This window comes from Scyliorhinus torazame, chromosome 31 (assembly GCF_047496885.1).
Source record: "Scyliorhinus torazame isolate Kashiwa2021f chromosome 31, sScyTor2.1, whole genome shotgun sequence".
Classification (NCBI taxonomy): Eukaryota; Metazoa; Chordata; class Chondrichthyes; order Carcharhiniformes; family Scyliorhinidae; genus Scyliorhinus; species Scyliorhinus torazame.
Window position 1 is genome coordinate 12185921 of NC_092737.1, and position 24029 is coordinate 12209949.

General features: G+C 49.7%; 1 protein-coding gene across 3 annotated transcripts in view; it reads right to left on the reverse strand.

The window, feature by feature from the left end:
* Positions 1-232: 232 nt before the first annotated feature.
* taf6 (TAF6 RNA polymerase II, TATA box binding protein (TBP)-associated factor) overlaps positions 233-24029 on the reverse strand; it is a 43845-nt gene continuing 20048 nt past the window's right edge. For all 3 annotated transcript variants that reach the window (XM_072493337.1, XM_072493336.1, XM_072493338.1), the window contains exons 7-16: positions 11433-11575; positions 11250-11327; positions 10228-10329; positions 8661-8843; positions 7266-7340; positions 5507-5632; positions 4557-4730; positions 3068-3262; positions 1798-1998; positions 233-935 (exon numbers count right to left, since the gene is read on the reverse strand). In XM_072493337.1, the coding sequence (XP_072349438.1) occupies positions 708-935; positions 1798-1998; positions 3068-3262; positions 4557-4730; positions 5507-5632; positions 7266-7340; positions 8661-8843; positions 10228-10329; positions 11250-11327; positions 11433-11575 (1505 nt within the window). In that variant the 3' untranslated portion in view covers positions 233-707. The remainder of the gene's footprint in view (positions 936-1797; positions 1999-3067; positions 3263-4556; positions 4731-5506; positions 5633-7265; positions 7341-8660; positions 8844-10227; positions 10330-11249; positions 11328-11432; positions 11576-24029) is intronic.

The window sequence follows — 24029 nt, forward strand, 5'->3', positions numbered from 1 at the left end:
GTCGGCGCAACATCGAGGGCTGAAGGGCCTGTACTGCACTGTTATGTTCTATGTTCTAACTATCATTTGCCCAGTGGGAATGACGTCGAGAGAAAACGCATTCTCAGCCGGGGAGTGGGGGGGGGGGGGGGGGGGGGGGGGGGGGCGGAGAAATGGTTGCCAGGCGATGAGCTTCCACGGCGATTCCTTCAACCACCAGAGGGGGCATATTAACCTCTCAATAAAGTGCGGCTTCATCAAATGAGCTTTATTCTAAAAAAAAAACAATTGTGTAAATGGTACATGTTGACTCGAGATGTGGGAATTTCTTCCCAGAGACCCCACAGTTGCAGTACCCCCTTGCTGTGTCAGTATTTACATAGGTTTGTGTCTCTTCTGGCAGGTGGCACTGCCACCCCCCCCAACCAGTCCTGCCCGGTTTACTCCAAAGAGGCAAGTGGTACTTTGTCATTCTCCTTCCAGGCTGCCATCGTCTCCTCGCCGGTTGTTATAGAAAACCGTACGTCCAATCGCACCCCCGCTCCCCGGAGGGAGGCAGTCAGCCTCATCGAGGCTCGTTTGCCCTTTCAGCTCCCGGCAAGGCCCGGCCCACGCCAGGCCTGCGAGTAACCCTCATTCACTGCAGCCGCCGAGTTCGATGCTTCCTTCTCCTCCCCCCAGCTAACGAGGGGCCAGAAGGAGTTGTGAGTGAGAGTCAACAAGAGGCCTCACTTCGGCGAGTGCTGCTGCAAGGAGTTGTTACTGGGCTGGGCTTTGCTTTCGGAGGCCGAGGGGAGCGACACCACAATGTACTTCTGGGTGCTCCCGGTCACCGTGCTGCTGGGCGCGGTCTGGGAGGTGGAGACCAGCTTGACGATCGGTTGAATACTGGCTACCGAGGTGGTGACGGGCGATGTGCTACCAGTTCCGCAAGGAGCGGTCCTCAGCGTGATCACCTGGGGGGGGGGGGGGGGGGGAGAGAGAGAGAGAGAAAAATCATTTTAAACCATTGTTTGATCCCTTGACTTTGCAGCAATTAAATGTAACTGGAATGGCTTCCAGCTCATTTCGTTGGCACCCTCCCGAGAGAGCAGAGGGGAGCCCCTGTTTAACAACCCATCCGAAAGACAGCACCTCTGACCGTGCAGCGCTCCCACGTGTGGTTATTCAACTTCCCCGGCCAGGCACCACTCCATCCCCCCCCACACCCCCACGGATCGCCGGGATTTCGCCCAAATTCTTTATTGGATTCATCAGCGACCGCTTTATTATCAGGGCCCCACAATCCGGGTTTGGAAGGTGCTGCCTCAGGAGCCTTGGTGAGTTGCTGCAGTGCATCTTGTAGACGGTACACACGGCTGCCACTGTGCGTCGGTGGGGGAGGGAGTGAATGTTTGTGGAAGGGGAGCCAATCAAGCGGGGCTGCTTTGTCCTGGATGGTGTTGAGCTTCTTGAGTGTTGTTGGAGCTGCACTCATCCAGGCAAGTGGAGAGTATTCCATCACACTCCTGACTTGTGCCTTGTGGTGGACAGGCTTTGGGGAGTCAGGAGGCGAGTCTTTCGCCACAGGGTAACACTTTTTTAAAAACAAGTCTCTCATGGGAGGTGGGCGCCGCTGGGTAAGGAGGCATTTGTTGCCCCTCGAGACGTCTTTCAGAACCGCTGCAGTCTGCTTGTATCCGAGGCAGACCGGGCGCACAGGGCTGATTTCCCTCCCTGAAGGACACGAGTGAACCAGCGGGCGAGCTCTTACACAAATCGCAGATCGGGTAACCATTGCCGAGACCAGCTATCGATCCCATATTCCCACTGGCTCACCTGCTGTGTGCTGGAAGAGCCGGAGCTGGAGGACATCACGATGTAGTTGGTTGGCGACGGAGAGGACTGGGTTGGGGTAGACGGGCGGGTGAGCAGTGTTTGCATTGGCAGCGTGATGGAGCTAGGCACCTTGAAGATGCTGGGGCTGGTCGAGGGCTGTGACGACTGTGGGTTTTGGGAGATCGTCAGTGTAGGCCTGGGCTGCAACACACACACACAAAAAAAAAACACAGGCGGACGTGAAGCAAATGCACAGGAGCCTCGTACACACCGCACGCGACAGAAATTTCATATAATCAGGCGGGTCCAATCATCGTCGCTGCCCCCGCCCAAGCAGCAATTGTAGAACCTTCAATCAGATTCACTCTCCTCAATCACTTCACTGCAGTACCCAAGAGAGGGCTGCATTGCTAGATCGGACGTTAAACCAAAGCCCCGTCTGATCTTTAGGGACCTCGGGCGAGCGCTGTTTGGCACCAGTCCCCAGAGACGGAAGGGGCTGGTTTAGCACAGGGCTAAATCGCTGGCTTTGAAAGCAGACCAATTCAATTCCCGTACCAGCCTCCCCGAACAGGCGCCGGAATGTGGCGACTAGGGGCTTTTCACAGTAACTTCATTTGAAGCCTACTTGTGACAATAAGCGATTTTCATTTTTTGTTCATTTTCTCTCTCACGTGGACATAAAAGGTCGGTGGCACTATTTCAGTGAAGAGCAGGGGAGAGTCCTCCCCAGCAGGTGGGTCGATATATATCCCTCGACCAATATCAGTTAAAAAAAAGTTGATTTGGTCAGGAGTGCGATGCGGTTTGTGGGGATTCTCTGTACGCACTCTGACCCCGTGGCGGCGCGGCCCCTGGGGTGGAGGTGGGGGGAGGTGGAGTGATGACCAGCCCCAGTCTAAATAATTGAACAGCCTCGTTCTTGCACCCATGTCCCTAACACAGGCAGGCCATTCGGCCTCATTTGTCCATGCTGGCGTTTAAACCTCCCAGGAGGCTTCTCCTATCCTACCTCTTCTTAGCCCATCAGCACCACCTCCCTCCAGCTTGCCCTTAAATGCAGCTCTGCTGTTAGCCACGTCAACCACCCCCTGTGGGAGCGAGGTCCACATTGCCGCCACTCTCTGGGGAAAAGGATTGCTCCTGAATTCCCCCATCGGATTCATTCGTTCGTGTGTGTGACCCCCCACCCCCCCACCCCGCCGCTGCCAAGCTCTGGTCTCCAAGCGCATGGGTAACATCTCCTCTACAAACAGCTTCACAATCTTACCTGCTGAGTGGTGGACGAGCCGGATGCCGAGGACATCATGATGAATTTGGTCGCGGGTGAGGACGGCTGGGTTGGGGTCGACGGGCGGGCAGTGACCAGGGTCTGCATGGGCACCGTGATGGAGCTCGGCACCTTGATGATGCTGGGCGCCCGCGACATCTGCGGAGACTGCGATATCGTCAACGTGGGGCGAGGCTGCAAGTCAACAACAACAGCACGGATACTAGGTAAATCCAGCAGTGCTAGTGAAGCTCCCAAAAGTGTTTGAGCTTTCCCCCCCCCCCCCCCTTTAATGGCTTCGCTAAGCACAGCCCACGTGCAAACAATTACAACAGGAAAGAGATTTGATTTAAATATTCTTTCACGGGATGTGGGCATCCAGGGCATGTCAAGCATTTGTTGCCTGTCCCTAGTTTACATCGAACTGAATGGCTGGCTGGGCCACTTCAGAGTCAATCACACATGGCTGTGGATCGCGAATCACAGGTAGGCCAGACCGGGTAAGGATGGCAGATTCGAACCCTGATCTCCAGAGCATTAGGCGGGCCTCGGGATTATTAGTCATGACCATTAAGTCACCATCCCTCATGTTGTTTTTCATCTCACTGGCCCCACATTACCAAGACAGCCTGCATTTATATAGCGCTTTCCACAACCATCTGACATCTCAAGCTTTCACTTTTTAAAAAAAATTTAGAACACCCAATTCATTTTTTTCCAATTAAGGGGCAGTTTAGCGCGGCCAATCCACCTACCCTGCACATTTTTGGGTTGCGGGGGCGAAACCCACGCAGACACGGGGAGAATGCGCAAACTCCACACGGACAGTGACCCAGGGCCGGGATTCGAACCTGGGACCTCGGCGCTGTGAGATTGCAGTGCTAACCACTGCGCCACCGTGCTGCCCCATCTCACGCTTTCACAGCCCATGAAGTACGCTTTGAAATGCAGTCACTGTTGTAAGAAAGTGGCCGCCATGTTGTGCACAGCAAGCTCCCACAAACAGCAATGCAATAATGACCCAGATCATCTGGGTTTTTTTTTTGTGATTTTGATTGAGGGACAAATATTGGCCAGGTCGCCAGGGAGAGCTCCCCTGTGAAGTGGCGCCAAGGGATATTCTACACCTGCCTGGACAGGTGGACGGGGCCTCGGTTTACTGTCTCAACTGAGCACGCGCCCTCAGTACTGTACCTGGGGTGTTCAAGTGTCTGGCATGAGACTTGAACCCAGAAACCTTGGGGCCCAAGAGGCGAGTGTGCGCCACCCACTGGGCCCCAGTGGGAAGTACACGGAGCACACTTCAAAAAAAGCATCTCGTTGGCTCTGAAGCACTTTGAAAAGAGCCCAAGATTGGGAAAAGAAGCAGAGAAACGAAAGCGGCCCTTCCTCCAAGGCCAGGCCACCTGCCTGCGGCCCAGAGAACATTTTCTTCTTGATGTTAAAAGGCGCTAGCTAAATGCAAGGCATGTTTGCGGCACTTTCTCACCTGCGTGATGGTCAGCGTGGTCCTGTTCACCTGCTGGGCCTGCATGGCAGCCTGCGCACGGGCTTTCACCACATGGGTACACAGCATGGGGCCCAGGTATCCATAGTCTGTCTTGTAGGACTCCTGATTGTCGGGAATGGAACGGATCTTCGCCACCACCGGCGCACAATGTTTCTGGAGGAGCAAAAACAAATCAAACGGGTGAAACCTTAAAGCACGTTTCAAAAAAGGGAATGGGGTTCATGTGGGAAAGGGAATACTTGCGCGGCTGCGGAGACGAGAAGGCGGGGGACGTGGGAGGAAACAGTCCCTGCAAAGTGTTGGCACGGGTGCAACCGGCCAAAGAGCCGACAGATTCGATCTTAACCTTTTCGGAATCATTCCTCAGGGGCGATTGAGACCAGCTCTGGCCACCGGGAGCCTGGTCAAGGCCTTGGAGGAGGTGCAAGGGGAGCGGGACCCAAATGGTTCCGGGGAAGAGGGACATCAGTCACCTCGAGAGATGGGAGACGCTCGGGGCAGAGAAGGTTAAGGGGAGATTTAATCGAGGCAGAAACGGTTTCCAGTGAAAGGACAGGAAGCTCAGTAGTCGGCGGGGCACAGATTGAAAAACACCGGCAAAAGAGGCAGAGAGGAGATGGATAAAAATTTATTCTAGGGAGCGGCCTGGAAGGTGCCGTGGGAGCAGATTCGATAGGAACTTTCAAAAGGGAATTGGGTAAATACGTCAAAAAGAAGTGAATTCAGGGCTATGGGGAAAGGGGAAAATCTGACTGCTCCTTTCAAAGAGCCATCACCAGGTTGATGGGTCAAATGGCCTCCTTCAAGTACTACAAGATTTGATGGAGCATGATGGATTTGAACATTCTGCACCCATCTCCTCACTGTGTCACATAAAGCCACCCCCTGGTTAAAGTCAAGCTCTGTAATTTCATCCACAGGTCACTTACCAGCAGTAAACTCTGCACGTGATCTGCTCCAATCTTGTCAATGTTACTGACGACAGGGCCATCCAACACGGTTCGGATCCTTTCCCCTTCTATCTGAAGTCTCTGAATAATCAGAGTCTTGATCACCTGTCAATCAATGGTACTTGGTTAATGCAAGCTCTGTGCGCGGACAGACACTCTGCGGTTTGTACGACGCGCATCAACTACAACACGCACTTCGGCAACGCGTCAAGGAGCCCCCCACCGCCTAGGAGGACGAGGGCAGCAGACGCGCCACTCCTCGCCTGCGAGCTCCCTCCTCTTTCCCCCCCACCCCCCACCCGTGCCACTCACCACCCTGATTTGGAAATATATCGGCCATTGCTTCACTGTCTCTGGGTCAAAATCCTGGAACAGCCTCCCTAACAGCAGTGGGTGTACCTACACCACAGGGACTGCAGCGGCTCAAAGAAAAGAGCTCACCCACCACCTTCTCAAGGGGCAATTAGGTAACAGAGAAAGCAATACTGGCGTTGCCAGGGGTGTCGACATCCCATGAATGGAGAACGAATGACATTTTAGGCCCATTATGACTGGAAGTCTGCAGAGGGATTTGGATAGGCTAAGTGAATGGGCTAGGGTCTGGCAGCTGGAATACAATGTTGACAAATGTGAGGTCATCCATTTTGGTAGGAATAACAGCAAAAGGGATTATTATTTAAATGATAAAATATTAAAACATGCTGCTGTGCAGAGAGACCTGGGTGTGCTAGTGCACGAGTCGCAAAAAGTTGGTTTTCAGGTGCAACAGGTGGTTTAAGAAGGCGGATGGAGTTTTGTCTTAAATTGCTAGAGGGATGGAGTTTAAGACTAGGGAGATTATGCTGCAATTGTATGGGGTGTTAGTGAGGCTACAGCTGGAGTATTGTGTTCAGTTTTGGTCTCCTTACCCGAGAATGGACGTACTGGCGCTGGAGGGTGTGCAGAGGAGATTCACTAGGTTAATCCCAGAGTTGAAGGGGTTGGATTACGAGGAGAGGTTGACTGTACTCGTTGGAATTTAGAAGGATGTTTCTTATAGAAACATGTAAAATTATGAAGGGAATAGATAGGATAGAGGCGGGGGGGTTGTTTCCACTGGCAGGTGAAAGCAGAACTAGGGGAATAGCCTCAAAATAAGGGGAAGTAGATTTAGGACTGAGTTTAGGAAGAACTTATACATCCAAAGGGTTGTGAATCTATGGAATCCCTTGCCCAGTGAAGCAGTTGAGGCTCCTTCATTAAATGTTTTCAAGATAAAGATAGATAGTTTTTTTTTGAAGAATAAAGGGATTAAGGGTTATGGTGTTCGGGCCGGAAAGTGGAGCTGAGTCCACAAAAGATCAGCCATGATCTCACTGAATGGCGGAGCAGGCTCGAGGGGCCAGATGGCCTAGTCCTGCTACTAGGTCTTATGTTTTATATCGAATAGGACAGAGAGGGGAGATAAAAATTAAATAACTTTAGGTTTGCAGAAAGGAATGTAAAAACCGACTAAAACTTTGAGCATGTTACCTGATCCAAATTTATTAAAGCGTCTCACACAGCGAAGCCGCTTTAGGAGTGAGGTGCTTCGTGGAGACAATGAAACTTTGAGGAGACCAGAGGACCGCTGGTTGCAGACACAAGTCTGTACCGGCCTGCGCGTCGGGGTTTTGCGGTCAAAAATAATTATGCTCCCCAGGCTCTGCATCAACATCGCTCCGGGAAGGTACATTAAATACTTTCAAGGGACACTCACATCGTGGCCTAACTCAGCCAATCCTGCGATGCAGCCGTACCTTGTCGTCCAGGGAGTCTTATCGTCCAACCAACTCTGAAATCGTAACAAAGAGCGAAGCCTAATTATACATCTAAAAAGAGGGCTGAACGCATCGAGCTTCTGAAGTATCCCTGGAGATCTGGTCAACAATAATCTAGCTCAGCGGAGGACAGGACGGTGCAAAGTCTATCAAAATCAGGCCATACGTTTTAAATGTCTGAGTGATGCCAAATCTGATCTGGGTCAATGGCGGGACATTAAAATGAGCTTCAAGACCTGAGAGAACCCAAATGGACGCGGATAAACCAACTCTAACTCACCACTACTATCTCTGGCTTTCTGCTCCAACTTCCAGGACTGCACTAAAGCTTTCTCGGTTTTAACATCAGGAAGAGGGAAGACATTGCCTCCAGTACCCGTCACAAGCTCCGTAACCCTCGCCACCGATTCTCTCCCTCCCTGGCCACTGTTGGGGGCTGAAGCTGACCGCGTGCAACCCCAGCCTCCTCTGTGGCCTTGAGCTGAGCAATCGAGCCAACATCCTCGCTAACTAAGGCCGCCTGGCTCCACCACTCATCCTCGTTTTCAAACCCCTCCGTGGTCTTGCCCCCTCCCTATCTCTTCAATTACCCCCCCCCCCCCCCCCCCCCCCCAGCCCCACAACCCTCCGAGATCTCTTAGTGTTCCTTGGCCTGGGATCTCTTGCACATTACCCTTTGGCCCCCCCCTCTCCCCCCACTATTGGCGGCCGCGTCTCCAGCTGCCTGGGGCCTTAAGCTCTGGAATTCCCCCCTCAAACCTCTCCGCCCTCCTCTTAAGACACTCCTTAAAATCTACCTCTTTAACTCAGCTTTTGGTCACCCGTCCTAATAGCTCACGTGACACGGTATCAGATTTTTGTCTGTTCACACTTTGGGATGTTTTGCATTGAAGGCGGGCGAATAAATGAAAATTCTTGAAGCCGGTGAGGGGTTAATTAAGAGGCTCCAGACTTACATTTCCCAATATAAATGATAAACAAGTCTTCAGTAATTACACTTTAAAAATTCTGGAACTGTGCGGGTGAATTTTAAGTCTTGTCCTCTTATGAAAGCACGAGGTAAAGCAACAAACCTCTCGTCTGTGCTCCAAATGTGATTAAAAATCGGCGACATCACACAGGAATTTGGTTAAACAAACTAAATGAGGATCCCTCCTGCTTAGCAAGGGCTCCGGTGGCCAACAAGAGCCCCTTTCACCTTGACCTCTTCACAAGCGACCTCCTGAGGTCACAGGTCAGAAAGAAGGTCATAACTGACCATTCAAGGTCAATATTTGGGGGCGGGATTAAGGGGAAGAGACGAAGACGCCGGCCACAGGGCCGAGATCCCTTACCTTGGTGAAGGTTTTGGTGATGCGGGACTGGATGTTGTTGGTGGTGGTGCTGAAGTTCTTGCAGATCTGCGCCATGAGGCGTGCGGCAAAGTCGCGCAGGGCCCAGTGGTTGTCCACGTCCGGGCGGAGGCAGAGCTGCCGGCTCACGATGCACGTCACCACCGCGGGGATCAGTTCGTGCAGCTGCGGAGCAAGGGGAACAGAGAGATTGGCGACTATTCCAAGGCAACGCTTACTGGAAAAAGAGCACAATTCACGTTTATCCCCTCCCCCACAAATGGTCTCACCCAGTCACTTCCTCCAGACCTACAACCCTCCAAAATCTCTTCCAATTCTGGCCTTTTGCATGGACCTGATTTTAATCACTCCCCCATTAGCAGCTCTGCCTTCCAACTCTCTGGGCTCTAAGCTCTGGAATTCCCTCCCTGAACTTTGGATACTGTACAGAAACCCCAATATTTTATTTAATCTGTAAGACTGAGAGGCGTAGGGATATGGTACATAAAAACAAACTTTATTGCTAACTTTATCACAGAAGAAAACAGCTTACAATTACCCACTGCGCAGTGCTTAACAACGAAAATGAAACACTAACTCCTAACTGTTATATTTTATCTCCACTCAAGCAAAACCCACCTCTGGTCAAAATCCACTTTTAAATACAGTTAGCCAACCCAAGAATACTTGCTGTACAGAGATGCCTTGGATAAACCACATTGAGTGATCCTTCAGGAATCAGCTTGCAGATTCATGCCTGTGTCAAACTACTGTTTTTAACTTCCCAGCATTTGGCGAAAAGCTGCTCGTCTGTTTCACATCCTCAATTAAAACTGAACTGAAACTCAACACCTGACGGCTTCAGTCCCTGGCTCCTCCCATTAACTGCATCACCTTACTAAAGATAAACACAATGTCTCCAATTATCAACGCCCCAGGAAATCTTCTTTATATAAACAAAATTCCACTGCCCAACTTCAGGTACTCAATCTACGTGGTTGGAATGAATGATGATTTCACTTTTACAATGTTTTGTAAAAACGGGCTGTCTTTCAAATCAGGATTTTTAAAACCATTACTGCAGCAGTCACATACTGACTCCAACCCAGACCGTTAACTCTTACTGCACCAAATACATATAATACAATATATCTGGAAATTCCTACATTCATCACTCTCTCCACTGCTCTAACAACACCCGTTAAATCTTCCGTCATGGACGGACCTTTTGGTCACCTGCCCCTAACATCTGCTCCTCAGCTCAGCGTCAAATGCTTCTTGCTAACCGTTCCTGCGAAATACGTTGGAACATTCTGCTATGTGAACGGTGATATATAAATAACAATAATCGCTTATTGTCATGAGTAGGCTTCAATGAAGTTCCTGTGAAAAGCCCCTCGTCGCCACATTACGGCGCCTGTACGTGGAGGCCGGCACGGGAATTGAACCCGCGCTGCTGGCATTGTTCTGCATTACAGGCCAGCTGTTTAGCTCACTGTGCTAAACCAGCCCCTTGGTATTGCAAAATGCAATTTGCGTGTGCCCAAGTTCCACTCCAGGTAGCACTCACGTATTTTTCCAGGTACAGTGTAGGGTTGTCCATCAATGCTTTCACCATCCGCATCAGGTAAATCAGCAGAGCCAGGTTATTCTGTACCACGTTCACACGCACCTGAGAAACACAAACAGGAAAATACTCAGGGTGATTCCAGCCAGCTACTTCAATGCCCCAATGCTATTCTCAACCATTCCCCGTGATAGGTTCTCCACCTCATGACTTGCGATTTATTAATTGCTATCTTATGTTGACGGCCCCACGCACAAGCGGAGACATATTCTCTACATCGACCCCATCAAACCATTGCATAATATTAAAGAGCTCCGTCAGGGCACCCTTCTCAGGATAATGTAGGTTACACGTTGCACTGGGCAATTTGACAGAGAGAGGGCCCCGAGGTGCAGGAACGGAACTCGGCGCAACTGTTTCACAGCGCCAGGGACCCGGGTTAGATTCCGGCATTGGGCGTCTGTCCAGTGTGGAATTTGCAAGCTTGCCCCATGTCTTTTTAAAATAAATTTAGAGTTTATTCTGTTTTCCAATAAAGGGGCAATTTAGCGTGGCTGATCCACCTACCTTGCACTCTTTTGGGATTTGTGGGGGTGAGACCCCACGCAGACACAGGGAGAATGTGAAAACTCCACACGGACAGTGACCAGGGACGGGGATAAAACCCGGGTCTTCAGCGCTGTGAGGCAGCAGTGCTAACCACTGACCCACCATGCCGCCCTACTCCTCATGTTTGCGTGGGTTTCCTCCGAGCGTTTCCGGTTTCCTCCCACAGTCCAAAGATGTGCGGGTTAGTTGGGATTATGAGGTTAGGATTGGGGGGGGGGGGGGGGGGGGGGGCCGAGGTACAGTGCTCTTTTTGAGGGTCAGTGCAGACTCAATGGGCCTCCTTCTGCACTGTAGGGATTCTATGGATTCTAAGGGGCGAGCCCCGGCAGGGAAGGGGGTGAGCAAATGACGAGCGAGGCGCAGAAAGACAGAAAGCATGCAAGTGCATGATCGAGAGCTAATGTTACGAGTCTTACCCCTTCAGATATGAAGGTGCTGAATCTGGGCAGCATCTGGTACAAGCCCGGGTCAGTGGCAATGCTTTGAAGAGCCTCCTGTGAGAGGTAATGAGGAAAGCGGTCACCCTTGAGATTATGGCTAACAGAAGAGACTTCTCTGTAAGACACAAAGGTTTTTTTTCCGTTTTGAAAAGATCTTACTGCTCTCTTGGCCTCGCAGGATCCAACGCATGCTTCAGTGATCTCCTTGTAATACAGCTGTTGCTCGACAGAGAGTTCGTGCGTGGTCCTTGGCTTCAGTTTCATGATTCCCCCGTCCAGCAGAGACTTCTTTTTATCTTTACCTGGAGAGGAGGAGTGATGGGGGGGAAATGTGATTACATGGCAAGTACATCAGAGTGCAGACGAGAGAGACAAAAGCGCGAGAATGTTACAGAACACATCAGAGAGCGCACGAGAGGGAGCGCGGGAGAATATTACAGAACACATCAGAGAACGCACGAGAGGGAGCGCGGGAGAAAATTACAGAACATGTCAGAGAACGCACGAGAGAGCGAGCACCTGAGAATATTACAGAACACATCAGAGCGCACACGAGAGAGACGAACATGCGAGAATATTACAGAACGCAGAGCGCACGAGAGCGAACACGCGGGAATATTACAGAACACATCAGGGCGCATACAAGAGAGAAAGCACGCGAGAATATTGCAGAACACATCAGACCGCGCACGAGAGAGACGAACATGCGAGAATATTACAGAACACATCACAGCGCGCACGAGAGAGCGAGCACGGGAGAATATTTCAGAACACATCAGAGAGCGCACGAGAGAGCGAGCACGAGAGAATATTACAGAACACATCAGAGAGTGTACGAGAGAGCGAGCATGGAAGAATATTACAGAACACATCAGAGAGCGCACGAGAGCGAGCGAGCACGGGAGAATATTACAAAACACAGAGAGTGTACGAGAGCAGGCGAGCACGGGAGAATATTACAGAACACATCAGACAGCACACGAGAGAGCGAGCACGAGAGAATATTTCAGATCACATCAGAGAGCGCACGAGAGAGCGAGCACGAGAAAATATTACAGAACACATCAGAGAGTGTACGAGAGCGAGCGAGCACGGGAGAATATTACAGAACACCGAGAGCGCACGAGAGAGCGAGCACAAAAATATTACAGAACACATCAGAGAGCGCACGAGAGAGCGAGCACAGGAGAATATTACAGAACATATCAGACAGCCACGAGAGGGAGAACGCGAGAATATTACAGAACACCTCAGAGAGCGCACAGGAACGGCGAATACGCGAGAATATTTCAGAACACATCAGAGAGTGCACGAGAGAGCGAGCATGACAGAATATTACAGAACATATCAGAGCGCACAAGAAAATATTACAGAACACGACAGAGAGCGCACCAGAGAGCGAGCACTGGTGAATATTTCAGAACACATCAGAGAGCCCACGAGAGAATATTACAGAACACATCAGAGTGCGCACGAGAGAATATTACAGAACGCAGAGCGCACGAGAGCGAACATGCGGGAGTATTACAGAACACATCAGAGAGTGTACGAGAGAGCGAGCACGGAAGAATATTACAGAACACATCAGAGAGCGCACGAGAGCGAACACGCGGGAATATTACAGAACACATCAGAGCGCATAAAAGAGAGCAAGCACGCGAGAATATTACAGAACACATCAGAGCGCGCACGAGAGAGACGAATATGCGAGAATATTACGGAACACATCTGAGAGAGTGTACGAGAGAGCGAGCATGGAAGAATATTACAGAACACATCAGAGAGCACACGAGAGAGCGAGCACGGGAGAATATTACAGAACACATCAGAGAGCGCACGAGAGAATATTACAGAACACATCAGAGAGCGCACGAGAGAGCGAGCACGGGAGAATATTTCAGAACACATCAGAGAGCGCTCGAGAGATCAAGGCGGGAGAATATTACAGAACACATCAGAGAGCGCACAAGAGAGCGAGCTCAGGAGAATATTACAGAACACATCAAAGAGTGTACAAGAGAGCGCGCACGGAAGAATATTACAGAACACATCAGAGAGCACACGAGAGAGGGAGCACGAGAGAATATTTCAGAAAACATCAGAGAGCGCACGAGAGGGCGAGCCGGGAGAATATTACAGAACACATCAGACAGCGCACGAGAGAGTGAGCACGGGTGAATATTACAGAACACATCAGAGAGCACACGAGAGAGCGAGCATGAGAGAATATTACAGAACACCTCAGAGAGCGCACAGGAACAGCGAATACGCGAGAATATTTCAGAACACATCAGAGAGCGTACGAGAGAGCGAGACGGAAGAATATTACAGAACACATCAGACAGCACATGACAGAGTGAGCACACTAGAATATTAGAAGACATCAGAGCGCACGAGAGAGCAAGCACGCAAGAATATTACAGAACACATCAGAGGGCGCTCGAGAGACGAACAAGCGAGAATATTACAGAACACATCAGAGAGCGCACGAGAGAGATGAACATGCAAGAATATTACAGAACGCATAGCGCACGAGAGCGAACACGCGGGAATATTACAGAACACATCAGAGCACATACAAGAGAGAAAGCACGAGAGAATATTACAGAACACATCAGACCGCGAACGAGAGAGACTAACATGCGAGAATATTACAGAACACATCAGAGCGAGCACGAGAGAGCGAGCACGGGAGATATTACAGAACACGTCAGAGAGTGTACGAGAGAGCGAGCACGGGAGAATATTACAGAACACATCAGAGGGCGTGCGAGAGAGCGAGCACACGGGAATATTACAGAACACATCAGAGAGCGCACGAGAGAACGAGCACGGGAGAATATTTCAGAACACATCAGTGAGCGCTCGAGAGAGCGAGCCGGGAGAATATTACACAACACATCAGAGAGCGCACGAGAGAATATTACAGAACACATCAGAGAGCACACGAGAGAGCGAGCACGAGAGAATATTTCAGAACACATCAGAGAGCGCGCGAGAGAGCGAGCCGGGAGAATATTACAGAACACATCAGAGAGCCCACGAGAGAGCGAGCACACTAGCATATTAGAAGACATCAGAGCGCACGAGAGAGCAAGCACGCGAGAATATTACAGAACGCAGAGCGCACGAGAGCGAACACGCGGGAGTATTACAGAACACATCAGAGCGCATACAAGAGAGCAAGCACGCGAGAATATTACAGAACACATCAGAGCGTGCACGAGAGAGACGAATATGCAAGATTACAGAACACATCAGAGAGCGCACGAGAGAGCGAGCACAGGAGAATATTACAGAACACATCAGAGAGTGTACAAGAGAGCGAGCATGGAAGAATATTACAGAACACATCAGAGTGTGTACGAGAGAGCGAGCATGAGAATATTACAGAACACATCAGAGCGCGCTTGAGAGACGAACAAGCGAGAATATTACAGAACACATCAGAGAGCACACGAGAGAGATGAACATGCGAGATTACAGAACGCAGAGTGCACGAGAGCGAACACGCGGGAGTATTACAGAACACATCAGACCGCATACAAGAGAGAAAGGACGCGAGAATATTACAGAACACATCAGACCGCGCACGAGAGAGACGGACATGCAAAAATATTACAGAACACATCAGAGCGCGGACCAGAGATATTACAGAACACATCAGAGAGTGTACGAGAGAGCGAGCACGGGAGAATATTACAGAACACATCAGAGAGCGCACGAGAGAGCGAGCACGGGAGAATATTTCAGAACACATCAGAGAACGCACGAGAGAGCGAGCACGGGAGAATATTACAGAACACATCAGAGAGCGTACGAGAGAGCGAGCATGGAAGAATATTACAGGACACATCAGAGAGCGCACAAGAGCGCGAGCCGGGAGAATATTACAGAACACATCAGAGAGCGCACGAGAGAGCGAGCACGGGAGATTATTTCAGAACACATCAGAGAACGCACGAGAGAGCGAGCACGGGAGAATATTACAGAACACATCAGAGAGCATACGAGAGAGCGAGAACGAGAATATTACAGAACACATCAGAGAGCGCACAAGAGCGCGAGCCGGGAGAATATTACAGAACACATCAGAGAGCGCACGAGAGAGCGAGCACGGGAGAATATTACAGAACACATCACACAGCCATGAGAGGGAGAACGCGAGATTATTACAGAACACCTCAGAGTGCGCACAGGAACATCGAATCCGCGAGAATATTTCAGAACACATCAGAGAGCGCACGAGAGAATATTTCAGAACACATCAGAGAGCACCCAACAGAGCGAGCACACTAGAATATTAGAAGACATCAGAGCGCACGAGAGAGCAAGCACGCGAGAATATTACAGAACACATCAGAGCGCGCTCGAGAGACGAGCAGGCGAGAATATTACAGAACACATCAGAGAGGGCACGAGAGAGACGAACATGCGAGAATATTACAGAACGCAGAGCGCACGAGAGCGAACACGTGGGAATATTACAAAACACATCAGAGCGCATACAAGAGAGAAAGCACGCGAGAATATTACAGAACACATCAGAGAGCGCACAAGAGAGCGAGCACAGAAGAATATTACAGAACATATCAGAGTGCACACGACAGAGCAAGCATACTAGAATATTAGAAGACATCAGAGCGCACGATAGAGCAAGCACACAAGAGTATTACAGAACACAGCAGAGAGCGCACGAGAGAGCGAGCACAGGAGAATATTACAGAACACATCAGAGCGTGCACGAGAAAGCAAGCACACGAGAATATTAGAACACATCGGACAGCGCATGAGAGCAAGCACACTAAAATATTACAGAACACATCAGAGCGCGCACGAGAGAGCGAGCACGCGAGAATATTACAGAACATATCAGAGAGCGCACGAGAGAGCGAGCACACGAGAATATTACAGAACACATCTGAGAGAGTGTACGAGGGAGCGAGCATGGGAGAATATTACAGAACACATCAGAGAGTGTACGAGAGAGCGAGCACACGAGACTATTACGGATCACATCAGAGAGCGTCCGAGTGAGCGAGCACGGGAGAATATGACAGAACGCATCAGAGAGTGTACGAGAGAGCGAGCACGGGAGAATATTACAGAACACATCAGAGAGTGTACGAGAGAGCGAGCACACGAGACTATTACGGATCACATGAGAGAGCGCACGAAAGAGCAAGCACGGGAGAATATTACAGATCACATCAGAGAGCGTCCGAGTGAGCGAGCACGGGAGAATATGACAGAACGCATCAGAGAGTGTACGAGAGAGCGAGCACGGGAGAATATTACAGGACACATCAGAGAGTGCACAAGAGCGCGAGCCGGGAGAATATTACAGAACACATCAGAGAGCACACGAGAGAGATGAACATGCGAGATTACAGAACGCAGAGTGCACGAGAGCGAACACGCGGGAGTATTACAGAACACATCAGACCGCATACAAGAGAGAAAGCACGCGAGAATATTACAGAACACATCAGAGAGCGCACAAGAGAGCGTGCACCAGAGATATTACAGAACACATCAGAGAGTGTACGAGAGAGCGAGCACGGGAGAATATTTCAGAACACATCAGAGAGCGCACGAGAGAGCGAGCACGGGAGAATATTACAGAACACATCAGAGAGCGCACAAGAGAGACGAACATGCAAAAATATTACAGAACACATCAGAGCGTGCACCAGAGATATTACAGAACACATCAGAGAGTGTACGAGAGAGCGAGCACGGGAGAATATTTCAGAACACATCAGAGAGCGCACAAGAGAGCGAGCACGGGAGAATATTACAGAACACATCAGAGAACGCACGAGAGAGCGAGCACGGGAGAATATTACAGAACACATCAGAGAGCGCACGAGAAAGCAAGCACACTAGAATATTAGAACACATCAGAGCACGAGAGAGCGAGCACGGGAGAATATTACAGAACACATCACACAGCCATGAGAGGGAGAACGCAAGATTATTACAGAACACCTCAGAGTGCGCACAGGAACATCGAATCCGCGAGAATATTTCAGAACACATCAGAGAGCGCACGAGAGAATATTTCAGAACACATCAGAGAGCACCCAACAGAGCGAGCACACTAGAATATTAGAAGGCATCAGAGCGCACGAGAGAGCAAGCACGCGAGAATATTACAGAACACATCAGAGCGCGCTCGAGAGACGAACAAGCGAGAATATTACAGAACACATCAGAGAGGGCACGAGAGAGACGAACATGCGAGAATATTACAGAACGCAGAGCGCACGAGAGCGAACACGTGGGAATATTACAAAACACATCAGAGCGCATACAAGAGAGAAAGCACGCGAGAATATTACAGAACACATCAGCGAGCGCACAAGAGAGCGAGCACAGAAGAATATTACAGAACACATCAGAGTGCACACGACAGAGCGAGCATACTAGAATATTAGAAGACATCAGAGTGCACGATAGAGCAAGCATGCAAGAATATTACAGAATACATCAGAGAGCGCACGAGAGCGAGCACACGAGAATATTACAGAACACATCAGAGAGCGCACGAGAGAGCGAGCACACGAGAGTATTACAGAACACAGCAGAGAGCGCACGAGAGAGCGAGCACAGGAGAATATTACAGAACACATCAGAGCGCGCACGAGAAAGCAAGCACACTAGAATATTAGAACACATCAGAGCGCACGAGAGAGAGAGCGCATTAGAATAGTAGAACACATCAGAGCGCACGAGAGAGAGAGCGCACTAGAATAGTAGAACACATCGGACAGCGCATGAGAGCAAGCACACTAAAATATTACAGAACACATCAGAGCGCGCACGAGAGAGCGAGCATGCGAGAATATTACAGAACACATCAGAGAGCGCACGAGAGAGCGAGCACACGAGAATATTACAGAACACATCTGAGAGAGGGTACGAGGGAGCGAGCATGGGAGAATATTACAGAACACATCAGAGAGTGTACGAGAGAGCGAGCACACGAGACTATTACGGATCACATGAGAGAGCGCACGAAAGAGCAAGCACGGGAGAATATTACAGAACACATCAGAGAGCGTACGAGTGAGCGAGCACGGGAGAATATGACAGAACGCATCAGAGAGTGTACGAGAGAGCGAGCACGGGAGAATATTACAGAACACATCAGAGAGTGTATGAGAGAGCGAGCACGGGAGATTACAGATCACATCAGAGAGTGTACGAGAGAGCGAGCAGTCTAGAATATTACAGAACACATCAGAGCTCGCATGAGAGAGCAAGCATGCGAGAATATTACAGAACACATCAGAGCGCGAACGAGAGAGCGAGCACACTAGAATATTAGAACACATCAGAGCTCACGAGAGAGCGAGCACACTAGAATAGTAGATCGCAGAGAGCACACGAGAGCAAACACACAAGAATATTACAGAACACATCAGAGAGCGCACGAGAGAGCGAGCACACTAGAATATTACAGAACACATCAGTGGCTGGCTTAGCACAGAAAATGAAAAATGAAAATCGCTTGTCACAAGAAGGCTTCAAATGAAGTTACTGTGAAAAGCCCCTAGTCGCCACCTTCCGGCGCCTGTTCGGGGAGGCTGGTACAGGAATTGGACCGTGCTGCTGGCCTGCCTTGGTCTGCTTCGAAAGCCAGCGATTTAGCCCAGTGTGCTAAACCAGCCCCTGGGCTAAATAGCTGGCTTTGAAAGCAGACCAAGGCAGGCCAGCAGCGCGGGTTCAATTCCCGTACCAGCCTCCCCGAACAGGCGCCGGAATGTGGCGACTAGGGGCTTTTCACAGTAACTTCATTTGAAGCCTACTTGTGACAATAAGCGATTTCCATTTTGAGAGAGTACGAGAGAACGAGCACACAAGAATATTACAGAACACATCAGAGAGGGTACGAGAGAGCGAGCACACTAGAATATTAGAACACATCAGAGAGCGCACGAGAGCGCAAGCCGGGAGAATATAACAGAACACATCAGAGAGGGTACGAGAGAGCGAGCACGCTAGAATATTACAGAACACATCAGAGAGGGTACGAGAGAGCGAGCACACGAGACTATTACGGATCACATGAGAGAGCGCACGAAAGAGCAAGCACGGGAGAATATTACAGATCACATCAGAGAGCGTCCGAGTGAGCGAGCACGGGAGAATATGACAGAACGCATCAGAGAGTGTACGAGAGAGCGAGCACGGGAGAATATTACAGGACACATCAGAGAGTGCACAAGAGCGCGAGCCGGGAGAATATTACAGAACACATCAGAGAGCGTACGAGTGAGCGAGCACGGGAGATTATTACAGAACACATCAGAGAGCACACGAGAGAGATGAACATGCGAGATTACAGAACGCAGAGTGCACGAGAGCGAACACGCGGGAGTATTACAGAACACATCAGACCGCATACAAGAGAGAAAGCACGCGAGAATATTACAGAACACATCAGACCGCGCACGAGAGAGACGAACATGCGAAAATATTACAGAACACATCAGAGCGTGCACCAGAGATATTACAGAACACATCAGAGAACGCACGAGAGAGCGAGCACGGGAGAATATTACAGGACACATCAGAGAGCACACGAGAGAGCGAGAACGAGAATATTACAGAACACATCAGAGAGCGCACAAGAGCGCGAGCCGGGAGAATATTACAGAACACATCAGAGAGCGCACGAGAGAGCGAGCACGGGAGAATATTACAGAACACATCACACAGCCATGAGAGGGAGAACGTAAGATTATTACAGAACACCTCAGAGTGCGCACAGGAACATCGAATCCGCGAGAATATTTCAGAACACATCAGAGAGCGCACGAGAGAATATTTCAGAACACATCAGAGAGCACCCAACAGAGCGAGCACACTAGAATATTAGAAGGCATCAGAGCGCACGAGAGAGCAAGCACGCGAGAATATTACAGAACACATCAGAGCGCGCACGAGAGAGACGAACATGCGAGAATATTACAGAACGCAGAGCGCACGAGAGCGAACACGTGGGAATATTACAAAACACATCAGAGCGCATACAAGAGAGAAAGCACGCGAGAATATTACAGAACACATCAGAGAGCGCACAAGAGAGCGAGCACAGAAGAATATTACAGAACACATCAGAGTGCACACGACAGAGCGAGCATACTAGAATATTAGAAGACATCAGAGCGCACGATAGAGCAAGCATGCAAGAATATTACAGAATACATCAGAGAGCGCACGAGAGCGAGCACAGGAGAATATTACAGAACACAGCAGAGAGCGCACGAGAGAGCGAGCACAGGAGAATATTACAGAACACATCAGAGCGCGCACGAGAAAGCAAGCACACTAGAATATTAGAACACATCAGAGCGCACGAGAGAGAGAGCGCACTAGAATAGTAGAACACATCGGACAGCGCATGAGAGCAAGCACACTAAAATATTACAGAACACATCAGAGCGCGCACGAGAGAGCGAGCACACGAGACTATTACGGATCACATGAGAGAGCGCACGAAAGAGCAAGCACGGGAGAATATTACAGAACACATCAGAGAGCGTACGAGTGAGCGAGCACGAGTGAATATTACAGAACACATCAGAGAGTGTACGAGAGAGCGAGCACGGGAGAATATGACAGAACGCATCAGAGAGTGTACGAGAGAGCGAGCACGGGAGAATATTACAGAACACATCAGAGAGTGTATGAGAGAGCGAGCACGGGAGATTACAGATCACATCAGAGAGTGTACGAGAGAGCGAGCAGTCTAGAATATTACAGAACACATCAGAGCTCGCATGAGAGAGCAAGCATGCGAGAATATTACAGAACACATCAGAGCGCGAACGAGAGAGCGAGCACACTAGAATATTAGAACACATCAGAGCTCACGAGAGAGCGAGCACACTAGAATAGTAGATCGCAGAGAGCACACGAGAGCAAACACACAAGAATATTACAGAACACATCAGAGAGCGCACGAGAGAGCGAGCACACTAGAATATTACAGAACACATCAGTGGCTGGTTTAGCACAGAAAATGAAAAATGAAAATCGCTTGTCACAATAAGGCTTCAAATGAAGTTACTGTGAAAAGCCCCTCGTCGCCACCTTCCGGCGCCTGTTCGGGGAGGCTGGTACAGGAATTGGACCGTGCTGCTGGCCTGCCTTGGTCTGCTTCGAAAGCCAGCGATTTAGCCCAGTGTGCTAAACCAGCCCCTGGGCTAAATAGCTGGCTTTGAAAGCAGACCAAGGCAGGCCAGCAGCGCGGGTTCAATTCCCGTACCAGCCTCCCCGAACAGGCGCCGGAATGTGGCGACTAGGGGCTTTTCACAGTAACTTCATTTGAAGCCTACTTGTGACAATAAGCGACTTCCATTTTGAGAGAGTACGAGAGAACGAGCACACAAGAATATTACAGAACACATCAGAGAGGGTACGAGAGAGCGAGCACACTAGAATATTAGAACACATCAGAGAGCGCACGAGAGCGCAAGCCGGGAGAATATAACAGAACACATCAGAGAGGGTACGAGAGAGCGAGCACGCTAGAATATTACAGAATACATCAGAGAGGGTACGAGAGAGCGAGCACGGGAGAATATTACAGAACACATCAGGGAGAACACAAGAGCACACACGCGAGAATATGACAGAACACAGCAGAGAGCAAGCATGCAGAATATTACAAAATACATCAGTGAGCGCACGAGAGAGCGAGCTAACGAGAATATTACAGAAAACACCAGAGCTAATGAGAGAGCAAGCACCCGAGAATATTAAAGAACACATCAGACAGCGAACGAGAGCGAGCACGAGAATATTACAGAACACATCAGAGTGCGCACGAGAGAGCGAGCACACTTGAATATTATAACACATCAGAGAGCGTACGAGAGCGAGCAAGGGAGAATATTACAGAACACATCAGAATGTGTACGAGAGAGCGACTACGGGAGAATATTACAGAACACATCAGAGAGCGCACGAGAGAGCGAGCACACTTGAATATTAGAACACAGCAGAGAGCGCACGAGAGAGCGAGCACGAGAATATTACAGAACACATCAGAGAGCACGAGAGCGAACACACAAGAATATTACAGAACACATCAGAGAGCGCACAAGAGCAAGCACACTAGAATATTAGAACACATCAGAGCGCACGAGAGAGTAAGCACCCGAGAATATTACAGAACACATCAGAGAGCGCACGAGAGGGCGAGCACACTAGAATATTAGAACACATCTGAGAGTGTACAAAAGAGCGAGCACACTAGAATATTAGAACACATCAGAGAGTGCACGAGAGAGCGAGCACACGAGAATATTACAGAACACATCAGAGAGGGTACGAGAGAGCGAGTACGGGAGAATATTACAGAACACAGCAGAGAGCAATCATGCAAGAATATTGCAGAATACATCAGTGAGCGCACGAGAGAGCGAGCTAACGAGAATATTACAGAACACAGCAAAGAGCGCGCGAGAGAGCGAGCACACGAGAATATTACAGAACACAGCAGAGAGCGCACGAGAGAGCGAGCACAGGAGAATATTACAGAACACATCAGAGCGTGCACGAGAAAGCAAGCATGCGGTAATATTACAGAACACATCAGAGCGCGCATGAGAGCGCGAGCACACTAGAATATTAGAACACATCAGAGCGCACGAGAGAGCGAGCACACTAGAATAGTAGAACACATCGGACAGCGCATGAGAGCGTGCACACTAAAATATTACAGAACACAGCAGAGAGCGCACGAGAGCGAGCACACACAAATATTACAGACCACATCAGAGAGATCACAAGAGAGCGAGCACACTAGAATATTACAGAACACATCAGAGAGTGCACGAGAGAGCGAGCACACTAGAATATTAGAACACATCAGAGAGCGCACAAGAGAGCGAGCAAGGGAGAATATTACAGAACACATCAGAATGTGTACGAGAGAGCGAGCACGCGAGGATATTACAGAACACATCAGAGAGCACACCAGAGTGCGAGCACACTAGAATATTAGAACAAATCAGAGAGCGCACGAAACAGCGAGCACACAAGAAAATTACAGAATGCAGAGAGCACGAGCACACAGGAACATGAGAACACATCAGAGAGCACATGAGCGAACACACAAGAATATTACAGAACCCATCAGAGCTCATGAGAGAGCGAGCACACTTGAATAGTAGAACACGAGACAGCGCACGAGAGCGAGCACTCGAGAATATTACAGAACACAGAGAGCACGAGCACACAAGAATATTAGAACACAGGACAGAACGCACGAGAGCGAAAACACGAGAATATTACAGAACACATCAGAGAGCGCACTAGAGAGAGCATTATAGAATATTAGAACACATCAGACAGCAGGCACACTAGAATATTACAGAACATATCAGAGCGCGCACGAGAAAACAAGCATGCGAGAATATTACAGAACACATCAGAGCGTGCACGAGAGAGCGAGCACACTAGAATAGTAGAACACATCAGAGAGCGCACGAGAGCAAGCACCCGAGAATATTACAGAACACATCAGAGAGCGCACGAGACAGAGAGCGCACTAGAATATTAGAACACATCAGAGCGCACGAGAGAGCGAGAAGACGAGAATATTAAAGAACACGGAGAGCACGAGGGTGAGCACACGAGAATATTACAGAATACATCACAGAGCGTACGAGAGAGCAAACACGGGAGAATATTACAGAACAGATCAGAGAGGGCACGAGAGCAAGCATGTGAGATTAC